This window comes from Phocoena sinus, chromosome 17 (assembly GCF_008692025.1).
Source record: "Phocoena sinus isolate mPhoSin1 chromosome 17, mPhoSin1.pri, whole genome shotgun sequence".
Taxonomy (NCBI): Eukaryota; Metazoa; Chordata; class Mammalia; order Artiodactyla; family Phocoenidae; genus Phocoena; species Phocoena sinus.
The window spans coordinates 79,354,193-79,377,474 of NC_045779.1; the positions used below are offsets into that span (position 1 = coordinate 79,354,193).

General features: G+C 52.2%; 3 protein-coding genes and 1 non-coding gene across 12 annotated transcripts in view; 2 read left to right on the top strand and 2 right to left on the bottom strand.

Annotated features, from left to right (window-relative positions):
• ARHGAP39 (Rho GTPase activating protein 39) overlaps nt 1-742 on the bottom strand; it is a 127,837-nt gene extending 127,095 nt beyond the window's left edge. For 3 of the 9 annotated variants that reach the window (XR_004346407.1, XM_032609656.1, XM_032609657.1), the window contains exon 1: nt 580-741. The gene's annotated coding sequence lies outside the window, so the exon portion shown is untranslated. Of the gene's footprint in view, nt 1-579 lie in introns of all 9 variants that reach the window. The other 6 variants (XM_032609655.1, XM_032609653.1, XM_032609654.1 and 3 more) reach the window with 3 other exon arrangements.
• A 13,956-nt stretch (nt 743-14,698) lies between these two features.
• Nucleotides 14,699-18,569, bottom strand: LOC116742274 (translation initiation factor IF-2-like). The gene is made up of 4 exons (XM_032609600.1): nt 18,477-18,569; nt 17,383-18,048; nt 15,124-15,259; nt 14,699-14,946 (listed from the first exon to the last, which is right to left on the bottom strand). Exons 1-4 carry the CDS (start codon nt 18,567-18,569, stop codon nt 14,699-14,701), a joined length of 1,143 nt encoding a protein of 380 aa, XP_032465491.1.
• On the top strand, nt 17,436-21,392 carry COMMD5 (COMM domain containing 5). Its single transcript, XM_032610519.1, has 2 exons — nt 17,436-17,578; nt 18,689-21,392. Exon 2 carries the CDS (start codon nt 18,745-18,747, stop codon nt 19,417-19,419), a length of 675 nt encoding a protein of 224 aa, XP_032466410.1. The 5' UTR covers nt 17,436-17,578; nt 18,689-18,744; the 3' UTR covers nt 19,420-21,392.
• Nucleotides 21,393-21,881: 489 nt separating this feature from the next.
• TRNAR-CCU lies at nt 21,882-21,954 on the top strand. The gene has a single exon. It is a non-coding gene; the product is annotated as a tRNA-Arg (tRNA).
• Nucleotides 21,955-23,282: the final 1,328 nt, after the last annotated feature.

Genomic DNA, 23,282 nt, shown 5'->3' on the forward strand with positions numbered 1-23,282 from the left:
CCCGCAACCAGGGGGCCACCGAGGGAATTCCAGCTCCGGGAGAGCGACCGGGAGGGAAGGCGGGGACGCCCCAGCCCGCCTCCCTGCAGAGGCCAGATCGGCGGGGCTGGAGGCCACGGGCCGCACCCGGACACGCGCGTCCCGACTCCCTGGCCCCGCACCTCCCCGACTGCGCACCCGAACCGCGCCGACACCCCGCGCTCAGGCCCGGCACTCCACTCACGCCCACCCTAGGCCGGGCACGCTCACACCCCAGGGCCGGCACACTCACCGACCCGCACCCCGGGCCGGGCACACTCTCACCCACCTTCACCCCTAGGCCTGACCCCACACCCACCTCACACCCTGGCCCCGCGAGGCCTGGGCCCCTCGCGCCCCTGCGCCGCCCCCCCAGCAAGACCTCTACACACAGAACCCGCCCCTCCCCGGCCCGGCCGCGGCACCGCCCGCCCCCTCAGTCGCCAAGGACCCATATCCTCGCGGGCCGGGCCGGGGACCTCCGCGAGACCGGGCGGGGGCCACAGCGCCGGCCTCTCCGCCATCTTCCCGGCCCGCGCCGCCCACCGTCCGCGCTCTCACCCGCAGGCTGCGCGCGGGCCGCGCGGCCACAGCCCCTCATCCCGGCTCGCACGCCGCGCGTGAGCTGCTCGCGGCTCTCCCGCGCCGCCGCCGCCGCCCGCTCGGTGCGCGCCCTCCGCCGCCGCCGCCGCCGCCGCTGCCGCCGCCGCCGGCCCAATGCGCCGCGACCGCGCGTCCTCCCGTCACCAGCGCAACCCCCCGCCTCCGGCCCCGCCCCCGCCCCGCACGGCCCCCGCCGCCAGGGGACGCCGTCGCGAGCCCCATGCACATGCGCCGGCGCGCGGCACGCCGGGAGCAGGAGTCCCGCCGGGGGCGTGCGCTGCATGCCGGGAGTCGGGAGCGTAGTCGCGCTGGCTCCGCCCACAGCGCGGGTGTGGGGGTACTCGCGCTGTCCGGGCGAGTCCGGGGATGCTTCGGGCGAAGAGGGGCGCCCCCGGCCCGGGTCACCCGGGGCCCGGGGTGCGACGGGCGGAGAGGGGTGGCTGCTGGCCAGGTGATGCCGAAGCGCTCCCTCCAGCCCCGCGGTCCGCACCACGGCCGACGATGTCTGTCAGATCGCTCCTGAGATTCTTCCGAGCCCCTTCGGTGCGGTGCAGTTGACATTTCCTACGTGTCGGTGTGGATTTGGTGTAATTTTACCTACTCAAACCATGTTGGACTTCCTGGAAAAGATTTCACTTTTCCTCGATTCTGGAAAGTTATCAGCCACTGTCTCTTAAAATATTGGCTCTCCTCCATTCTTATAGGTTCTCCCTATGTATCTGTCAAGCTAAACTGGACGGCCTGTGTCCTCCGTGTCTCTACGATTTTCTCTCTTTTTGCTCTGTCATCTTAACTCTTGGTAATTGCTCAGTTAAGCTTTACTGTTGTTCTATTTAGCGTTTTCTAATCTGCGTTTAGCCTGCTTTTCAGGCTTTTAAAAATTGTTATTACCTATACAGTATTCATTTCCAGAAGTTGTAGTATTTGACATGCATGTCGATATAAATGGAGGCTAACCAGCCTGAAACTCCCACAACAAAACAGAGAAGCCCACACCACTCCGTGGCCACAGCCCGGATCCCATTCGCACAAGGAACTGCAAAGGGCTGAAAGCTCAAGCTGAGAAGCCCTCAGTTGAGTTCCACTTCCGGCCTGCAGCTCACTCCCTCAGTGCGCCGCTGCTGCAGTGCTTTGCCTCCCGGCTCTCTGATCGGGACTCTGTCACCACTCTTTGACTTCCCTTTTGGCCCATCCTCACACTGCACTCCCATACACAGGAAAAATGGTCTCTGCTCTCCTGTCTCTAGCTCCCTCTCTGTTGTGCACACTTGAGAAAGCCCAGTCTGGAGGAACTCCATCATGAATGCTGCAGAAACATCACAGACCTGTGCTGGCTGGCTTCGCTTTAAACTTAGAAGGAGCACTTCACGCTCCTTGGCAATCTTGTGATTTTTCTCCAGAGGGTAAGTCTCCCATTCCCCAAAGTGAGCATAGGAATTTCTTAGGCCTCTCTAGTTGAGCCTCCCAGATGAGAACAAAACTTCTTATCACCAAACCCAAAGGCCCGCCCATATCTATCCCTGCCCTTCACCTTCCCTCCTGAAAATGGGTAGGCAGTTTCCCTGCTCCTATACAAGGCAGGCCCTCCTCTGATGAACTGGGACCCACTGCCTCTTGCATTCTCAAAGATTTTGTTTATCTGTCTCCTCTCCTGCATCATCTGTTTGTCTCTCTCTGTTTTATTATTTGCATGAGCATACAAAGCCACTGATATTTCTTGTTATAAAAACAAAACGCCTCCTTTAACTCCACTTATCCCTCCCAGGTCCTTGGGTCCCCTGGTGGCCATGCTTCACAAAAGACTTACCTGAACCTCACCATAATATTGTTTTTGTTTGTTGGTTTTATTTTGTTTTTTATTGAAGTATAGTTAATTTACAACGTTGTTAGTTTCAATTGTATAGCAAAGTGATTCAGTTATACATATTTTTTTCAGATTCTTTTCCAATATCACAAGATATTGAGTATAGTTCCTTGTGCTACACAGTAGGTCCTTGTTGTTTACCTATTTTATTTATAGTAGTGTGTATCTGTTAATCCCACACTACTAATTTGGGATGAATGGATAAAGATGTGGTACATATATACAATGGAATATTATTCAGCTATAAAAAAGAATGAAATGATGCCATTTGCAGCAACATGGATGGACCCAGAGATTATCATACTAAGTGAAGTAAGTCAGACAGAGAAAGACAAATATCATATGATATCACTTATTTGTGGAATCTAAAAAAAATGATACAGGGAATTCCCTGGCCGTCCAGTGGTTAGAACCTGGCAATTTCACTGCTGGGTCCCGGGTTCAATCCCTGGTCGGTGAACTAAGCCACAAGCCATGTAGCATGGCCAATAAATAAATAAATAAATATGTTTTTAAAGATACAAATGAACTTATTCACAAAAGAGAAACAGACTCACAGACATAGAAAACAATCTTATGGTTACCAAAGGGGAAGGTGGGGAGGGCTACATTAGTAGTCTGGGATAAATTAACTACATTAGTAGTTTGGGATAAATTTATAAATAAATAATAAATTATTGAAAACATAGATGTGGAATTCGTACATAAAAATTGTTAACTGAATGCCAACATACAAAAACACAGAATGCTTAAGAATATACAAGAATGTAAGGATAGGGACTTCCCTGGTGGTGCAGTGGTTAAGAATCTGCCTGCCAATTGCAGGGGACATGGGTTTGAGCCCTGGTCCGGGAAGATCCCACATGCCGCGGAGCAACTAAGCCCGTGTGCCACAACTACTGGGCCTGCTAGAGCCCGCAAGCCACAACTACTGAGCCCATGAGCTACAACTACCAAAGCCTGTGTGCCTAGAGCTGGTGCTCCGCAACAAGAGAAGCCACCGCAATGAGAAGCCCACACACCGCAACGAAGAGTAGCCCCTGCCCGCCACAACTAGAGAAAGCCCGTGGGCAGCAACGAAGACCCAACACAGCCAAAAATAAATAAATAATTTAAAAAAAGAATGTAAGGATAACATAACATCAGAAAAATCTATCCGTGTAATTTAGCATATCATCAGACTAAGGATAAAATCACCTCCTCTCAATTGTTGATAAAAGTCAGCATCTCTTTATGATCAAAAATTTTTTAACTGAGACTACAAAGGAAACTTTATTAACCTGATAAAGGCTATATACCAAAATCCCACACAAATTATTTTCAACAGAGAATCTTTGGATACAAACCCTTTAAGGTCAGGAGCAAGAAAGGATGCCTTTCTTGGTGGGTGTTGGTGGGTGGAGGCAGGTGTGCTCAGCCGATGCAACAATAAAAGAAAAAAAAGAGCCTAAGGATTAGAAGAGAATAACCTAAAGTCTCAAAAATTGAAGATAATATGAAATTCTACACAGAAAATATACAGAATCAACAAAGTATTAGAATCAGTGAGTTCAGTAAGATCTGCTCACAAAACCCAACAATGGTTCTCTACAGATGAGAAACCACCAACTGGAAAATATGATGGAAAGTGAGATGCCCTTCACAACACCAACGGAAGCTATAAACCATGTAGGCGTTAAGCTAATTAAACATATACAAAACTTTTATAGAGGACACATAAAAACTCTATGAAAGTATCTTAAAAGAAAGCCAAATAAATGGAGAAACATACAATGTTCATGGACCAGATGGCATAACACTGTAAAGATGTCAGTGCTCACTAAAGTGGTCTAAAAAACCAAAATATTAATAATCTAGTTCTAGTAAGATTTTCTGAGGAATGTGAAAAACATATTTTTTAGATATACATGGAAGAATAAAAGTCTACAAATAGCTAGTTCAGTTTTGAACGAGGACATACAGCAGGCAGGTACTCTACCAGATGTTAGGATCTACTCCAAAACAATGGTACTTGATAGGCTCAGGAACACAAATGGACCAATAGAACAGAAAAAAGAATTCAGAATCTCACTAATGTATAAAAAGTAATGGGGAAAGATTGATTATTTAATGTATTCTTTGTTGAGGAATTATTTGAAGAAACATGAAGCTGGATCCACATCTAATATGTATAAAATTGGGTTCCCAATAGATTATCCACATAAATATGAAAAGTAGAAGAAAGTAAAACTGAAATACTTCTAAAAAAAATAGAGGTGAATCTTTATGACCTTGGGGAAGGTAAAGACTTATTAAAACCACAAAACTACAAGCCACAAGGTAAAAAATTAACTAATTTGACTACCTCTGATTTAATTTCTACTAAACAGATGACATCACAGTTAAAATCAATAGATGATGGACTAGCAGAAGACATTTGCAGTCTAAATCTGACAAGAGATTGGTATCTAGAATATACAAGAGCTCTTGCATATCAACAACGAAACAAAACAAAAATCAGGAACTCCAATAGCAACATAGGCCAGAAACAAAAACAAAAAAACATATACATATGAAAAGACAACTCACGAAGGGGGAAAGTCCACATGTTATTTGAGGAGATCATGAAACTCACTAGGAATCCATTAAGGACAAATTGAAACAACCATGATATGCATCTGATTGGCAAAAATAAGAACACTGTATAACACTTAGTGTTGGGGAGGGTGTAGTGAATTGGGAACTCTCAGGAACGGCTACTGGGAGTGTAAATGTACTCAGCAGCTCTGAAGGGCAACCTAGCGGTAGTCAGAGAAATTAAGCGTGCAGATACCTTATGAACAAGCAACCCGTTCTTGGATAGATAATCCAGAGGAATTTTCATTCCTAGGGACCAGGTAAAAAGATACGCAGCACTACGTGATTTGCAGTGATGGGGAATAAGAGGCAACTTAGGTGTCCATCATCAGGGACAGACGCGCAGACTGACAGTGCTACGCAGCAGTCAGGGACAAAGAACCAGAGGTATGGAGAACAAGAGAAGATCCTAAAAACAAGGCGCTGCGTAAAAAATTAAGTGAAGTGGGCTTTATAGCACAACATGTAAATTAAGTCACATACACCACACAACAGTGCATATTTTACAAGGAATAAACATATTAAGGACGCGTATAAAACACCTGCACCTACGTGATGGAAAGGAAGAGCTGCGGAGTCAGGGATACGTTGATAAACGAGGAGAATCGCCTGCTCCAGACAGGAAAGGGCCCGGGGCCTGCGTGCAAAGGCGCCGCCTCCCCTCCGCTGCCCGGCCGCACGCAATCCCACTGAGGACCCCTTTTCTTCCCACTCGCCCCTGCAGGACGGGGCCAGGAAGACAGAGTGCTCCAGCATCACCTCTGGCTCCGTCCCGGCTGGGCAGCGGCCTGGCGCCCTGAGGGGCCGAGCACAGGCGGGACAGCGTGGACCCGCTGGAACCCGCTCCGGCCTCCTGACCACGCCCCTCACAACTGCCCCTGCACCCGGTCACGCCCCCAACACCCTCCTCGCCCCTTCCTTGACCGTGCCTCACTCCGGACCCTGGCTTCGCCGCGTTCCTCAGATCCCAGTCACACCTTCCCGGGCCACGCCCCTTGCCCAAGGACGCGCCCCCAGGAGACAGCCTCTTAAGCTCCTCGACGCTCCGCCCTGACCACGCCCCCGTGGACTTCACCGGGGCCACGCCCCCACGGCTCACTCCCTCAGGGGCCCCTCTCCCTAGCTGGCTCTGGGCTGTCAAACCCAATCAGATCCCTTCCCTCCAGTCCGAGGGCCGCTCCCCACCTGCAGTGGGCTCTGTGCCAGGTCTGGGGCTCTGCCCACGAGCAGGGACAGGCTGATGGTCCCCTGGGTTGCTGGTAACTGGTTTCCACCTTAATCCGCTTACAGCTCATCAGAAATTGCTTAGGTGTTCTATCAGGGACGCTCTTTATTCCCCAAGGAAGCTGCCTCGGCACACCAGGCTTGGTATAATTTTTCCTTTACGGTAGGTACTGTCATCATTCTCTCTTCCGGGTGGAGACGCTGAGCACAGAGTTGAGAAACTTGGCCAAGGTCGCCCAGCAGTCCGCTGATAGGACCAGGGACTCAGCCCCACGCGTCCTAGGGAGTTTAGAGGAGAGGGGTGGACGCGCCCCGACCCGCTCTTTCTTCTCCCTTGCAGGAGGCTGGTTGCTGAGATGTCAAACAGCCTTCAGACCTCCTTTGATTTTGCTGCCTGGAAAATAAGACAGGCTGACTCATTTTTTAAAATATTTTTAACTTTCATTGAGATATAATTGACATACAATAAACCACACAAATTTAAAGGACACAATTTGATGATAAGCTTTGATGTATTGTTTAATTCTTAATTTCACATCTGTGAAAGAATTACCACAATCAAGACAATGAACGTGGCTGGCACTTCCCCAGTCTTGCAGGACCCAATGAATCCGCCCTCTTACCCTCCCCCACCCCATCTCCAGGGAACTCTGCTTTCTGTCACTACCTATTAGGTCAGTTTCATTTTCTAGAATTTGGTGTAAATGGAATCCTTTTCTCCTAGGGGAAACATCTAGGAGTAGAATGGATGGCTCATATGCGAGGTGTATGTTGGACTTTTTATGAAGCCTCCAAACCATTTTCCACGTAGCTGCACCACTTTCCATCCCCACCAGCAGTGATGAGGGTTTCATTTCCTGCACATCCTCACAGACTCTTGACATGGCCAGTCTTTGTTTAAATTGTGGTCACACACACACACACACACACCACAAAATTACCATCTTAATCATCTTTAAGTGAACGGCTCAGTAGTGGTAAGTATATTCAAAATGTTGTGCAACAGCGCTCCAGATCCAGATCTTGCAAAACTAAACCTCTCTGCCCATTAAACAACTTCTTATTCCTCCCTCCCGTCAGCCACTGGCAACCACCACTCTACTTTGCATTTTTATGAATTTGATTACTTTAGATACCTCATATAAGTGGAATGTATTTGTCTTTTTGTGACTGACTTATTTCACTCAACATAATGTCCTCCAGGGTCATCTATGTTGTAGCATGTGTCAGAATTTCCTTCTGTTTCAAGGCTGAGTAATATTCCATTATATATACACACCACATTTTTTTTATCCCTTAGTCGATGGACACTTGGGTTGCTTCACTATTATGAATAATGCTGCTATGAAGATGGGTGTGCAAATATCTCTTTGAGATCCGTCTGTCAGTTCTTTTGGGTATATACCCAGAGATGGGATTGCTGGATCAAATGGTAGTTTTTTGGTGTTTTTTTAATAAATTTATTTATTTTTGGCTGCATTGGGTCTTCGTTGCTGTGCGTGGGCTTTCTTTAGTTGCGGCGAGCGGGGGCTACTCTTTGTTGCGGTGCCAGCCTTCTCATTGTGTTAGCTTCTCTTGTTGCGGAGCACGGGCTCTTGGCGCGCAGCTCAGTAGTTGTGGCAGCAGGCCTAGTTGCTCCGCGGCATGTGGGATCTTCCCGGACCAGGGCTCGAACCCGTGTCCTCTGTACTGGCAGGTGGATTCTTAACCACTGTGCCACCAGGGAAGTCCCCAAATGGTAGTTTATTTTTAATATTTTGAGGGACCTCCATACTATTTTCCACAGAGGCTGCACCAATTTACATTTCTACCAAAAGTGTCCATGAGTTCCAGTTTCTCCACATCCTCACCAACAATTGTTTTATTTTTTTATAGGCACCATCCTAATGGGTGTGAAATGGCATTTCATTGTGGTTTTCATTAGCATTTCCCTAATTATTAGTGATGTTTAGCATCTTTTTGTCGCTTCGTTGGCCATTTGTCCATCATCTTTGGAGAAATGTCTGCTCAAGTTCTTTGCCCATTTTTAATGTTTTTGTTTTGGGGGTTTTTTTTTGTTTTTTTGTTTCCCAGTACGCGGGCCTCTCACTGTTGTGGCCTCTCCCGTTGCGGAGCACAGGCTCCGGACGCGCAGGCTCAGCGGTCATGGCTCACGGACCCAGCCGCTCCGCGGCATGTGGGATCCTCCCGGACTGGGGCACGAACCCGCGTCCCCTGCATCAGCAGGCGGACTCTCAACCGCTGTGCCACCAGGGAAGCCCCTTTGCCCATTTTTAAATCTGGTATTTGTTTTTTTTGTTGTTGTTGAGTTGGAGTTCTTAATATATTTTGGATATTAACCTCTTATTAGATATAGGATTTGTAAATATTTTCTCCAATTCTGTGCATTGCCTTTTCACTCTCTTGATTGTGTCCTTTGATGCACAGAAAGTTTGTCTGATGTAGTCCAATTTACCTATTTTTGCTTTTGTTGTGTGTGCTTTGGTGTCATATTCAAGAAATCTTTGCCACACGCAGCCCATTTGGGTTTCAGGAGAAGAAAGCTCTGGGGACCAGCACTAACTGCAGCAATTCTGCACGAATCCACAAACCCATGGATCCATTTCTCCATCTGCTTTTCTCTGTACATTTGATTCTTCTGTTCTTTGAGACCTGGCCACCTCACAGATCACTGGCTTCCCCTGCAGATGGGAATACAGCTGGCTTTGCCTCTGCCTGCACTCTGGTCTAAGGGCATCATGTCTCCCGCAGAGCAGGGCCAACCACGGCAAGAACTGGGTGTGGGGGGGGCGTTTGTTTAACAGGGAGCATCTGGCAAGGGCAGGCACCCAGAATGCCCCCTCTGCCCATGACCAGAGCCTTTCTTGTACCCGTTACATCCCATATGAGGGGAGTTTACAGTTAAACAGGTACTTACTGCCTTGAGGGACCTCCACACTGGTCCATGTGCCTGTCCTGGAGCCTCCCCCAGGCCATGCTGACTGGACAGGGTGCTGCAGGCTCTCTGAGCCTCTGTACAGCTGAGGGGCAGGTGCCTGTCCCTGCAAGGGCTAGTGACACAGACAATGCACTTAGTGCCAGGGTGAGGGGCCCCACGTGGAGAAGCAGAGGAGCCAGCCTCCACAGAGAGATAGAGAGGAGAGAAAGTCCTGGGGACAGAGGGGTCCAAGGCTTCCAGGACAGCCTCCTGCCCTCTTTGTGAGCCAACTCTGTGTCCTCCCAGCTGGGTCTCCCCCTCACGGTGAGCAGCACCCAGGGCCCCCACTCCTTGCGGTAGGATGATCCCAGACCTAAGGCGCAGGCAGACGTCCTGGACAGTGCACGGGTCCTGGGAGCCAGTCCCTGCCCTAGACACACCTGAGGACATGGCCTCATTGAGCAGCTGTGCCCACCAAACTGTCCGGCTTCCCTGAACACAGACGTGGGTCCACAAGTGTCCCAAGCCATTGCCTGCGCTCCGGCTAGTAACCCTGGGGAACAGAAGGTGAGACTCCCCCCAAGGAGCCCTGGGCACTCATCTCTGGGTCCAGCCCAGGTGGGAGGGGCCAAGGTGGCCCGAGAGGCTGGGAGGCTGCTGGACACACGTCCGGGTCCTCCTCTCCATTGCCCTCCGCCAAACCCCATCATTCAGTGTCATCCACTTGTCTCCTCTAGCCTGAAAACACGAGCCCACAATCCATCCCAATGCTCCCTTTGGGTGTCCTGCTGTGAGGAAAGGGACAAAGAGAAGGGACAGTCAGGCAAAAGATGTGAACAGATACCTCACTAGAGAAGATTTATTTTTATTTATTTATTTTAATTTACTTTTGGCTGCGCTGGGTTTGGGCTGCGCAAATGGAGAGCAGCTGACAGCTTCCTACATTTCTGTACTAAGTTTCTAAAATCTGGAAGCATGCAAAAGGGGAGTTACCCTGCCTCCACAGTCAAGTGGATCACTGGCTGCAGCAAACACCGCATTCTAAAATCTGTGAAAGAACGTGCACTTGCAGCTCAATCCTCCCCGAAGTAATTAATGGTAATGACGTATATAATAAGGTCCTTACGGTAGAAAATAAAGGCTAGAAAGCCACCGTGAATTTCAAACTGTAGGTATAACGGAATAGTTGGTTGTTTACATAAAATGGTTGTTGAAAAGTTTCCGGCTTTTTCCACAGTGGATTTGGTCCCAGACACAGGCGTTTAAAAACCACCACTAGGGCTTCCCTCGTGGTGCAGTGGTTAAGAATCCGCCTGCCAACGCAGGGGACACAGATTCGAGCCCTTGTCTGGGAAGATCCCACATGCCACGGAGCAACTAAGCCCGTGTGCCACAACTACTGAGCCTGCGCTCTAGAGCCCGTGAGCCACAACTGCTGAAGCCCGCTCACCTAGAGCCCATGCTCCGCAACAAGAGAGGCCACCGTGATGAGAAGCCCATGCACTGCAACAAAGAGTAGCCCCCGCTCGCCAAAACTAGAGAAAGCCCATGTGCAGCAATGAAGACCCAATGCAGCCAAAAATAAATAAATAAATTTATAAAAACAAAGCAAACCAAAAAAATGGATCTCCATTTCCTTACAAAAAATAAATAAATAAAAACCACCACTAAGCCTAAGCTTAAACGGGCAAGGAAAAGACGTCGTCGTTGCTGGATACGGAGCTCAGGTGCGTCCACCTCTCCTGGCTGTCTGCCTCACAGCTATGGTGGGAGTAACAAAGGAGCTGTGGAGAACTGTGGGGGGTGGGGAGGGAGCCTGCGGGGATGGGAAGGGCTCCCCTACGTGGCTTCAAGCTCAGCATGAGCGCCATGTCCCCACCAACCTCCCTGGGGAGACCCAAGACCAGTCAGCATTCTGTGACCATCAGTGACGCCCCAGGACACAGAGACATTATTGAAAACATGACCACAGGCGCATCTCAGGCTGTCTGTGCTGTCCTGGTTGTTGTTGCTTCTGTCTCCAAGAATGGGCAGACCCCTCCCTGAGCAGGCCCTCTGGCTTACACACTGGTGTGACACCACTAACTGCAGGTATTAACAAGATGGGCTCCACTGAGGCCCCTGCAGCCAGGAGGGATGGAAAATACCTGGTAGAGGTGGCAGTGCCGTGGAACCGAGCTGCCCACAGCTCGTCCAGCTGACAAGCCCTCGCGTCCACCCCTCCAGCACATCCACACAATTGGTGCATTGGCGCCAAGCCTGTGGGATGAGGAGATGGGGGCTCTCAAACCCAGCGGAGTGGTTACCTTTGTCCACGTGCACAGCGGTAGCTTCGAGTGAAGCTCTTCTTGGGGAGTGTGGACTTCAGTGTCAAGAGCGTGTCTGTTAAAGATGCTCATCGTGGCAACAGCAAAAATGATGCAGCAACGCAGGTGGCTGGCCTCACAGCCCAGGTGACTGTCCTGAGTCATCCAGGCTGTGTCAACACTGGCTGGGCATCTGTTGCTTGCAAGTCTACTGAGGTGAAGAATGTTGATCACTGTTCTGGGAAGAGTCTGGAAGATGGCCCCAGATTCTCGAAACCTCGTGATGCTTCATTCGTTGAAATGGTCCCCAGCAAGCCCATGTGTGTTGAGAGCTTCTCTGACGATCCTTCTCTGGGCCATTTTGGTGTTTGTGACATGAGATGGACGGCAGCTGTGAGTGTCGTCAAAGCAGTAGGCGAGACGTCTGCTGGAGCTGGCAAGAAAGTTCAGAAGGCTAAACGAATACACTTAACCCTTGAGCCACGTAGGGATTAGGGGCACTAACTCTCCATGCAGTTGAAGATCCGAGTATAACTTTAGTTCCGTATCTGCAGATTCAACAACCCCAGATTTTTTTATTGGAAAAAAAAAAGTTGCATATAAGTGGACGCACAGTTCAAACCTGTGTTGTTCAAGGGTCAACTGTATTGTCCCTAATACCTGCCACCCACTCTTAGCCTGTGGTGAAAGAACGGTCTCAGGACAGTCTCAATTGGCCATTTTGGTTTAATAGTAAAAGACTGGCTAATGAGAACAATGCATCATAAAATCTTCAGAAGAAAAAGAGAATGTTTTGTGGACCATTGTTGCAGGGGTGTTGCATGGCAGTTTTAAGTTACTAGTTTTTAAAATCAGAACTACTTTTTAAAAAATATTTATTTGGCTGCGCTGGGTCCTAGCTGCGGCACACGGGATCTTCGTTGCGGCACGTGGGATCTAGTTCCTTGACCAGGGATCGAACCTGGGTCTCCTGCATTGGGAGTGTGGAGTCTTAGCCACTGGACCACCAGGGAAGTCCCCAAATCAGAACTTTTTAATGGAAACAACTGGACCAAAACTCTGTCACAGAATTTTGAGACCCATTAAAACAAGGTTTAATGAGAAAAAAATGTTTTGAATCAGATTTCCCAAGTTGACCCAATCCAAGGGGAAAGGAGGAAGGCCTGAGAGGAACAGGTGTGAGGCACAGCCACCCAGACCTCCTTCCCACCAGGCTGAGCCAGGAACACCGGGTCTTCAGAAGTCGGGAGGTGTGAATGAAGGCCAGCAGGGTGCCGGCCCAGGGGATCCCCATTGTCAGGCCTGGGGGGAGGAGCAAGGTGTTGCCTCACACAGGTCAAGAAGGGAACGGGAAGGGGGATTTCTGAGTCCTGTCCTCAACTGTGGGCTCCTCGTGGGGAGAGGGAGACGCAGCCAGTCAGGTGCTTCCTCGGGTCCTGTTGCGGGTAACACAGGAGTGCGGTGGAGGCAGTGGTAGAGGCCAGGAAGGCTTGATGAAGGAGGACTGGAACTGCCTTGCAGACGGTGGGATGACGGCACAAGGGGACAGAAGTGGCACAAGCAAAGGTGCAACATAGCAAAGATGGGAATGTGACTCTGGAGCTGGCAGGGCCTGGCTTTTTGTCTCCTGGAGACTATGGGCTCTGTCCTGGAGGCCGTGGAGCGTTTGCAGGTTTTGAGGAGCGAGGCATCGTCAAGGAGGGCTTCAGAGTTAATCTTCAGGCCATCCAGGAATGAGGACTGTGTGGGATCCGGAGAGGTGCTCGGTGAGGCTCATCTCAGCTGTCTCCCGGGCATAATATAGAGGCTTCTCTGTTCCTCAGGGATTGTAAATCAGTTTCTTGATCACCCAAACCTCATGATCCATTTCCTTCACGTAGGATTTGAGGGTAGAGAAGCTCTCGTGCAGCTTGTGGCGGAGTGGGGCCCCTGTGGTTAGGGAGCCAGAGGGAGGCTGTCCAGAGACAGGCTCACCAACCCTGGTCTGCTCCTCAGGTTTGCCCTGGTGCTGAGATCAGGTGCCCTGTCCTCCAGGAAGTGGGCACAGAAGAGCAGAGAGCCAGGGCACAGGGGAACCCACCAAGGGCCCATCCATTGTCAGTGGTACCAGTGCTGCTGCCAGGAATGCAGCCCTCTTTGAACACAAGTTTCAGGGGAAGCTGGGAGATCTGGGAGTGGGTCTTAAGATTCAAATTTCAGTGGCTCCAAACACTGACAGCTGCTGTTTCCATCTCCATTGTAGGGATCAGACTACAGATGTGGTCACTGCCCTCGGCTGTCCAGCCACAGGTCTCCCAGACAGTGCCTGGGTGGCGTCTGCACACATCCGGATCTTCACGTGTCCACTTTCTTTTTTCCTCTGAGGCTTGGAGTCTAAGCGGAATGGAGGTTTCCTCAGACTTTCTCTAATGAGTGAACAAGTTTCTGCTGAGTTAAAGTCATTTCTCTTGCCCTCTTGGGAAGTAAGTTTAGGGTTGATGAAGCTTTAGAGTGACTCCAAGCTATTCGGTAGCACACCTGCAGTCTCTCATCTGTCCTCACGGAAGCCCAACCGCACCCACTGTGAGTCCCTGGGGGGAATAACAGAAGCATGGGTTTGGGGCCGGACAGATGGATCTGAATTCACTTAGTATGCAGTCATAGACAATCTGTGTAACCTCCAACCTTAGTCTTCTTATCTGTAAGATGGTGATGTTAATACCTGCCTGGTGCGTGCGGGGCACTCAGCACCACCTGGCACGTGGCAGGTACTCAATGAATGTCAGATACTGTTCTCATCACGTGGATTTTACCAGGTTCATGCCCAACGGGCAGCAATATCTCTATGAGCTCTGAGTGCTTAGGAGATAACTGTTTCCTTCAGTTAGTGACAAGACCCAGGTTCTGACTCCTCGCCTCGTGCTGTGCATTTTATCTTTAACCACAGCCACCTAGAAGCCCTCCCAAGGGCTACTAAAAGTAGTTCTGACTCTCCACAGACCCCAGCTGGTCCATGAGGGTCCCCGCCACCAAGGACCGTCCCTACAGTCCTCAGACCCCAGGGTGCCGCCTCCCTCATCATCTGCGCAGACCTTAACAAGCCCCAGGGGACCAGGGCCTCTTCAAGTTGGGTGATCAAGTGCCTCAGTGGAGTCAGCGACCGTCCTACGCCTACAATTGTATCGCAGCCGGCGCGACTCCTTTACGCTCGGCAGGCCCTGCACTCGGAACCCGGCCCACCCGGGAGGCCTCGTTAGCCGACTCCCGTCGGCCGCCCGCCTCACCAGCCAATAAGCAGCCCTGTGCCCGCCTCCGTTGGACCGACCGCAGGGGAACGTCCCCTGAGGCCAAGTCGCCTCCACCCTGCGGCAGCCGCCACTGCTCACGATGCTGGGGCCTAGCGATCCCCAAGTCAAGGGCTGAAAGAGAACGGCCGGGGCCACGCCCGGAACCCCGCTCTCCAACCCTCGGTTTCCCCAGCCCCTCTACCACAGCGGACCGAGGAGGGCGGGACGCCGAGCACCATAGAGTCGACGGTCTTCCCTGCGTCCTAGAGCGACTCGAGGGCGTACGCGCAGGCCCCGCCCCGGGACTACTTCCGGCGGTGCGGCCAATCCCGCGGGTGGGCTCGGCCTCTTGGGGGCGTCCGGGTCTCCGCAAGGCGCGGGCAGCCGTCTGATGTTGGTTGAGGGCGGATGTGACTGAGGTCCCCTCAGCTAAGGGCAGCTGGGCCTGCGGAGGCGGAGGTGGCCAAGGCGGCTTCCGCGATATGCTCGGTCTAGGGAAGACCCTCAGAACGCAGCTCAGTGCGAACGAAAATCCTGTATCTCCAGGCTGACTTCTCGAGCACGTGACAAACTTCCCCAGGGATCCGGTCTCATCCTGCATCCGCTGGGACTGCGGCCCTTGAGGGCTCGAGTCTCCAGCCCTAGTTACTGTCCGTCTAGGCCCGGCGCGGCGTATCTCCTTGTGGTTGTGACTTGCATATCCCTGAGAGCTAATTATGTTGAGCATCTTTTCACGTGCTTATGGACCATCTGTATATATTTTTTGCCCAAATACCTATTCAAATCCTTTTCCAATTTTTAAATTATTTATCTTTTTACTGTTGAATTGTGAGAGTTATTTATATGTTCTGGATACAAGTCCCTTATTTCAAATATATGGTTTTCGAATATTTTCCCACTTCCGTGCGTTGTCTTTTCACTGTCTTGATAGTATCATTTGCAGCACAAAAGTTCTTAATTTTAATGTGGTCCAATATTTCTAGTTTTGTTTTGTCATGTGCTTTTGGTGTCTTTTTCAAAGAATCTGCTTTTGGTTTTACTCATCCACTCTGTTTCCTTTTTTTTTTTTTTGGCGCACCACTGAGGGATCTTAGTTCCCCCACCAGGGACTGAACCCTGCCGACAGTGAAAGTGCCAAGTTCTAACCACTGGACTGCCAAGGAATTCCCTGTTTTTATTTATTTTTATTTAATTTGGCTGTGTTGGGTCTTCGTTGCTGCGCGTGGGCTTTCTCTAGTTGCAGTGAGTGGGAGCTACTCTTTGTTGCGGTGCACGGGATTCTCATTGCGGTGGCCTCTCCTGTTGCGGAGCACGGGCTCTAGGCACGCGGGCTCTAGAGCACAGGCTTAGTAGTTGTGGCGCCAGGGCTTGGTTGCTCCGCGGCACGTGGGATCTTCCCAGACCGGGGCTTGAACCCGTGTCCCCTGCATTGGCAGGCGGATTCTTAACCACTGCACCACCAGGAAAGTTCCAGTTCATTTTCTCTTTATTATTTCTTGCTACTTCCTTTAGGTTTGGTATTTTTTGTCTAGCTTAAGTTGAACATTTAATTTGATTTTTAAAATTCTGACTTACAATTATTAAAGGACAAGTTATTTGCTAAAAGCTTATAAATTAATGGTCAGAAAATTGGACTTAGTGATAGGCTGGTTTCTTCAAGCTTCTAGGTAATAGAAGTTGAAGAAGGTAGTAAGGGAAAGGGAAGGCCCTGGATATTTTATGGGAGGGAAATGGGCAAAAAGAGAACAAAATTCAGGATAAATGGAAGAAAAGGGCTGCCTTTTTCTCCTGACTCCCTGGAATTTGTTTAATAAGTATGGGAACAGAAGCAAGTATTGTGGTTTTTCTATAGCTATCTTTTACAAGTCGATATTTCTTGCTTTTGGATCACATGGGTTTAGAAAAGATATCGTTTTGTTTTTAGCCTTTTTAAAAATTTTATTTTATTTATTTTATTTTTGGCTGTGTTGGGTCTCCGTTGCTGTGCGTGGGCTTTTCTCTGGTTGTGGTGAGCAGGGACTACTCTTCATTGTGGTGCACAGGCTTCTCATTGCTGTGGCTTCTCTTGTTGAAGAGCACAGGCTCTAGGCGCGTGGGCTTCAGTAGTTCTGGCACGGGGGCTCAGTAGTTGTGGCTTGTGAGCTTTAGAGCGCAGGCTCAGTAGCTCAGTGGTTGTGGCGCACGGGCTTAGTTGCTCCGTGGCATGTGGGATCTTCCCGGACCGGGGCTCGAACCCATGTACCCTGAATTGGCAGGAGGATTCTTAACAACTGCACCACCGGGGAAGCCCTGACATTAAAATACCACTTGATGGAGATAAATGCACATCCCATCAAATCACCTATTCAAAGCGAACAACTGAGAGGCAAAGTTCGCGCGCATTTTTGTGCAGGCGAGCCTCCCCGCCCAAGGTCTGTACTGGACACCCCCCCACCCCCAGGCCCCCCACCCCCGTGCCCCCAGACCCCGGCGGAGACCCCCCCCCACTTGAGTCCAAACGAGGAAGCAGCCATCTGAGCGGAGGACAACCGGAAGTGTGTCCTGCGCGGTCGGACCCGTAAGACCAACCCGGCGGCCTAGGCCCCGCCCCACAGGCTGCGGATCACCGAGGGCGGGTCCTCCCGCTGTCCTAGAGGTGCCCCCCGGGGGGGGGGGGGGGGCAGGGGTCTCTAGGTCGCTTCCGGGATCCAGGCCGCGCTTCCGGGAACCAGGCTGCGCTTCCGGCCGCGAGCGCCTTTCTGCTCCGCTTGGGACCCCGCGCCAGGTACGGGGGCGCAGCGGGAAGCGGGGGGTGGGTGTGAGTCGCCCTGCTCGCGAGGCGGCGAACGCTCTGGAGGCAGGAGGCCGATCCGGCAGCTCGGGACCGGACCGCAGGGCACTGACCGCGGCCGGGGCGGCGGCTCGGAAGAGCTTGGGTGGCCGCCTCGGGGCGCTCCTTCCTCCGGGCCGGGGGGCAGCGCGCTGGCCTCCAGGGACCAGGGCCTGAGCGGCAGGCGGCGGGGCTGCGGAATGCTGTCCCGATACTGGCCAGGCCCTGAAGGAAAACCCGTGGGTGGTCGTTGGCAGCCGGGGTGAGGGAGCCCAGCCTTCCCGGGAGAGTGGGGTACGAGGAAACCGGCGGGGAGTTCCCCGTGCGCCCGGGCCCGCCGCGCTGAGGCCCGCAGGCCAGGGGTGGGGGCGCCCTGGGGACAGCTCTGCTCGGCACCTGGCGCGGCTGCGGTGGGCCGGGCGCTCCTGCAGAAGCGTGGGGTGTCGTGCTGTCCTTCAGGTGACGTCTCAGCCCTTTTCTCCAGGTACTGCACCCACCTCTCTTAACACCTGCACCTCAGCCCTTCCTGCCTAAGGAACGCCGTCTGGTCCCCCCGCCGCTGCAGGGACTTCTGAGTGGACGGGCCTGGGTTCTAGTCCTTGACTTGAGCAGTTGTTTCCGCCTCGATTTCCTTGTTGGTGGGGTGAGAACGTTAACCCGCTCGTGCAGAGCCGTGTGCGGCTTGGAGGTGGCGTAGCTGAGTGATCTTTGAGCGGTCAGTGGCAGCGGCAGTGGCTGTTGTGTCCTTGTGTTCTCTGGACCTTTCTTCTCCGTCATTCTTTAATCCGTTATTTATTTGGAGAACTTATGTTGCTCTCCTGTTTCCTGATTCTCTTCCTTCTCTCCTCCCCACCTCATCTCCCTTTTCTGCCGGCTCCTGCCTCCCCTCTTCCAGGGACCGGAGAGGGGCCCCTCCGCCACCTGCTTCCAGGGCACCTTCCATCATGCTGGCTGTCATCAGTGGTTCACACCATCAGCATCTGGGAGGTGGAGACCATATCAGTCCTCATTCACTGGCCCAAAGGACATGGGAGTCACTGGGCTTCTCTTCCACCCCCCTTCCAGGCAGTTGCGGCTGGGACCTCCTACCTGGGCTGCCGGTCAAAGAGCAGGAAGCAGCGATGTCTGCCATCGGTCCTGCAGCTCCACACCTGCATCGCCCTGGTGACAGTCACAGTGGCTGCATGAGTTTCCTGGGCGCCCAGCTGCCTCCAGAGGTGGCAGCAATGCCCCAGCTCCTGAGGGACCTGGACAGGGGCACATTCAGAAAGTTGCTGAAGCTGGTGGTCAGCAGCCTGCAGGGGGAAGACTGCCGTGAGGGTGTGCAGCGCCTCGGGGCTGGCGCAGACCTGCCTGAGGAGCGGCTGGGTGCCCTGATCGCTGGCACACACACCCTGCTCCAGCAGGCCCTCCGGCTGCCCCCGGCCAGCCTGAAGCCCGATGCCTTCAAGAACCAGCTCCAGGAGCTCTGCATCCCCCAAGACCTGGTTGTGGACTTGGCCAGTGTGGTGTTTGGGAGCCAGCGGCCTCTCCTTGACTCTGCAGCCAGGCAGCAGGGGGCCTGGCTGCCCCATGTTGCTGACTTTCGGTGGAGGGTGGACGTGGCCATCTCCACCAGCGCCCTGGCCCGCTCCCTGCAGCCAAGCGTCCTGATGCAGCTGAAGCTCTCGGATGGGTCGGCCCTCCGCTTCGAGGTCCCCACGGCCAAGTTCCAGGAGCTGCGGTTCGGTGTGGCCATGGTCCTGAAGGAGATGGCCGACCTGGAGAAGAGGTGCGAGCGCAAACTGCAGGACTGAGCCTTGCTCGCCAGTCCCCTTCTGGTCACCGGGGATAGCTGGCTCAGACAGGTGTCTCCAGAGCAAAGGCCGCCCTTCCCAGGAGGCACTCCAGTGAGTGTTTGAGTATAATCGTGCATTTCTCTAAGTGAAGAAGACAGCTGTGTCTTTCCCTCTTTTTGGAAGTAAAGCAGCTACACAAAATATGTTCTCCTGGGTAGGCATCAAACTGCAGGCCCCGTCCCCCCAGCTGTCAGTTGGTCTTGTTGCCAGGTGAGGGCACCCACTGCTCCGGTGTGGCCATGTGTGGTCTAGTCACAGTCTGGGGTCCAGGCCAAGGCCTTTGTGAGGACACAGAGGTTGCTCAGGCTGCCCCCACCTAACGACTGAGCTCTTGCTCCTGTGATTTGGGGAACCCTGTGCTTCAGGGTGCACATTTCATTCCCCTGTCTTAAATCCCTGACCTTATGGAGAGCATTCTAGTGGGGCGAGGGAGGCATTACGAAGTGCATAATACAAACAAGTGGTGTAGCTCGTGGGAGGATGGGAAGTGGCGCAGGAGGTAGAGCAGCCTTTGGAGATGGGGGGCCAGGCTGTGGGAGAACTGGGCTGTCATTTTAAATTGGGTTGTGGGGGGACCTCCCTGGTGGCCCAGTGGTCAAGTGGTCCCCTTCCAACGCAGGGGACGCGGGTTCGATCACTGGTCGGGGAACTAAGATCCCACATGCCATGGGGCAACTAAGCCTGCGTGCCACAACTGCTGAGCCCACGCACCGCAAACTACAGAGCCCACGTGCTCTGGAGCCCGTGCGCTGTAACTAGAAAGAAGCCTGAACGCTGCAACGAAAACCAGACGCAGCCAAAAAAAAATCAGGGCATGGGTTGCGCCTCCTTGAGGACATGGTACCTGAGCAAAGACTTAAAGGAGGCGAGGCGGAGGGAGCAGCCTGTGGTGCACAGGCCACGTGGCTGCAGCCAAGTGGGGGCAAGGTGAGTGGAGGGCACAGGGGGCAGCCTTGAGGGCCTCTCGAAGAGCTTTGGCTCAATTCTGAGTGAAATGAGTGTGTTGTGGCAGTTGTTTTCAAAGGGTCACACTGGATGCTGTGTTGATAGCAGAGCGTAGGGCAGCAGGGTAGGAATTGGGAGTCTGGTGGAGTTGGCGGTGGCAGGGGAGACGGGAGCAGGGGCCTCACCTGGGTGCCTCTAGGGTGGGAGTGTGCAGAGCCCATGGCCAGCCCTGCACCCTCCAGCATAACCACACCCCAGGTAGGGGCCTGGCGTGTCCCTGCCTCCATGGTCTGCCACGAAACCAGGTCACAGGTCTGGTAGTATTAATAGGCCCGAGCATCATGCAGGAACCTCCTCTGAAAACAGAAAATGAGCTTGGGTGCCCACCTGGCACCTGCCCTTCCCCAGCGCCCCCTTCCTGCCCCCTGCTCCATGTCACGACCCATCAAGAGCGGCAGTGTTTGCTCTGTGCTGTTTCCAGAACACTCCCATGATCTCGGTTAATTAAGGCCTTTCCCTGAGTGAGGGTCCTAGCTAGTTAGGCGTGGGCCAGGGGCACAGAGGAGGCCACCCTAAGGTGCTGCTGTGCGCTCGGAGCTAGAGTGTCAGAGGCCAGGCTGCAGGTGGGGCCCCGTCTCGGCTCAGCTGAGGAGTGCAGACTACCCAGGTCTCCTTCAGCGTCAGCTGGCATCCTTGGGCTCTGCTCCCCTGAGGACAGGAGCTGGACCGGGCTGTGCTCGCTGTTGCCCAGGCCTGCTCAGAAGAACGTGCACAGGTGAGCTGAGCACCACATCTGCCTCCACCAGTGATGGAGGCTTTCCTGTCAGTCACTGTGCTGTGATGTCTTCCTCGACCACTGGGCATGTGTCAGGAACATGTGCTCATTATGATACGTTTGGAAAAGCCGAAAATGTAAAACAAACAAAAAAATAAAAAGATTCAGAAAGCTCCTTTGCCCATAGACGGTCATGGAGAAACTGTCTTGACCGGACTTGCCATTTACGCTCTGTGCTGTCTCTGTGGTAACACAGCTCTGTTCATGTAACTCTTCCTGATACGAGGGTCTGTCTGATGGCAGCAGAACATGCATCTTCCTGGTGGGCGTGCCAAGTTTTTCTTGGGCAAAGAAAGCATCACAGACCGGGCAGCCTATAAGACAACAGACATTGATTTCTCACAGTGCGGAGGCCGGATGTCCGAGGTCAGGGGGCCAGCAGGGGCGGGTGAGGCCCTCTTCCTGGCTGCAGACTTCTGTGTCCTCACGTGGAGGAAGGGGCAAGGGAGCTCTGTGGGGTCTCTTATCAGGGGGACTGCACCTTCATGACCCAAGCACTCCCAAAGGCCCCACCTCATAACACCCTCACACTGGGCATTAGGATTTCAACATATACATTTTGGGGACACAAACATTCAGGCCAGAGCAACTGCTGTGTTTCATTTTTTTTCTTGATTAAAAAATCACTGATGTTGGGACCTCCCTGGTGGCTAAGTGGTTAAGACTCTGCGCTCCTAATGCAGGGGGCCCAGGTTCGATCCCTGGTCAGGGAACTAGATCCTACATGCTTGCTGCAACTAAGAGTTCGCATGTCACAAGTAAGGAGCCCTCGAGCTGCAACTAAGACCCGGCACAACCAAATAAATATTTTTAAAAATCACAGTGAGGACTTCCCTGGTGGCACAGTGGTTAAGAATCCACCTGCCCATGCAGGGGACACGGGTTCGTTTCCTGGTCCAGGAGGATGCCACATACCGTGGAGCAACTAAGCCCATGTGCTGCAACTACTAAGCCCATGTGCTGCAACTACTGAGCCCGCATGCTGCAACTACTGAAGCCCACACGCCTAGAGCCCATGCTCTGCAACAAGAGAAGCCACCACAATGAGAGGCCTGTGCACCACAATGAAGAATAGCCCCTGCTCTCTGCAACTAGAGAAAGCCCACGTGCAGCAATGAAGACCCAACATGGCCAAAAAAAAAAAAAAAAAAAAAATCCGTGATGTTATGCAACTAGAGATTATCGTACTAAGTGAAGTCAGACAAATACCATATGATGTCACATGTTTGGAATCTAAAATGCATATGATACAAATGAACATATCTATGAAACAGACACATGGAGAAGAGACTTGTGGTTGCCAAGGGGGTGGGGGTGGGGGTGGGGGAGGGAAGGACTGGGAGTTTGGGATGAGCAGATGCAAACTAGTATATAATGAATGGACAAACAACAAGGTCCTACTGTAGAGCACAGGGAACTATATTCAATATCCTGTGATAAACCGTAATGGAAAAGAATATGAAAAAGAATATAACTGAATCACTTTGCTGTACACAAGAAATTAGCACAACATTGTAAGTCAACTATACTTCCATAAAAAAATTTTTTTAATCATTGATGTCAATAGGAAACGGTAGAAGGATTTTATATTAAAACCATTTAGAAGTAGAAACAGAGGAGGCAGAATGTGACCACTTTCCCCATTGAATCATTCCATGTGTAGACTTTTGTGTTGGCTTCTTAACACAGTGTTGTAAAAAAAGAATGTGATCATTTTAGGGGCTTCCCTTGGTGGCACAGTTGTTAAGAATCCTCCTGCCAATGCAGGGGACACAGGTTCGAGCCCTGGTCCAGGAAGATCCCACATGCTGTGGAGCAACTAAGCCCGTGTGCCACAACTACTGAGCCTGTAGTGCCACAGCTACTGAAGCCTGCTTGCCTGGAGCCTGTGCTCTGCAACAAGAGAAGCCACCGCAATGAGAAGCCCACGTGCCACAACGAAGAGTAGCCCCTGCTCTCCACAACTAGAGAAAGCCCGCGCGCAGCAACGAAGACCCAACGCAGCGAAGAATAAAGTTTTTTTTTAAAAGAATGTGATCAT

What these genes read in the sequence shown, in the direction of transcription:
- LOC116742274 (XM_032609600.1), bottom strand. Translation starts at nt 18,569, where the DNA reads ATGATGGAAGGTGCCCTGGAAGCAGGTGGCGGAGGGGCCCCTCTCCGG. An exon ending in GGCGGGGCCTAGGCCGCCGG is followed by an intron (nt 15,260 to 17,382) that starts GTTGGTCTTACG and finishes CCGCCTCCGCAG; the next exon opens with GCCCAGCTGCCCTTAGCTGA. An exon ending in GATTGGCCGCACCGCCGGAA is followed by an intron (nt 14,947 to 15,123) that starts GTAGTCCCGGGG and finishes GTTCTCTTTCAG; the next exon opens with CCCTTGACTTGGGGATCGCT.
- COMMD5 (XM_032610519.1), top strand. Translation starts at nt 18,745, where the DNA reads ATGTCTGCCATCGGTCCTGCAGCTCCACACCTGCATCGCCCTGGTGAC.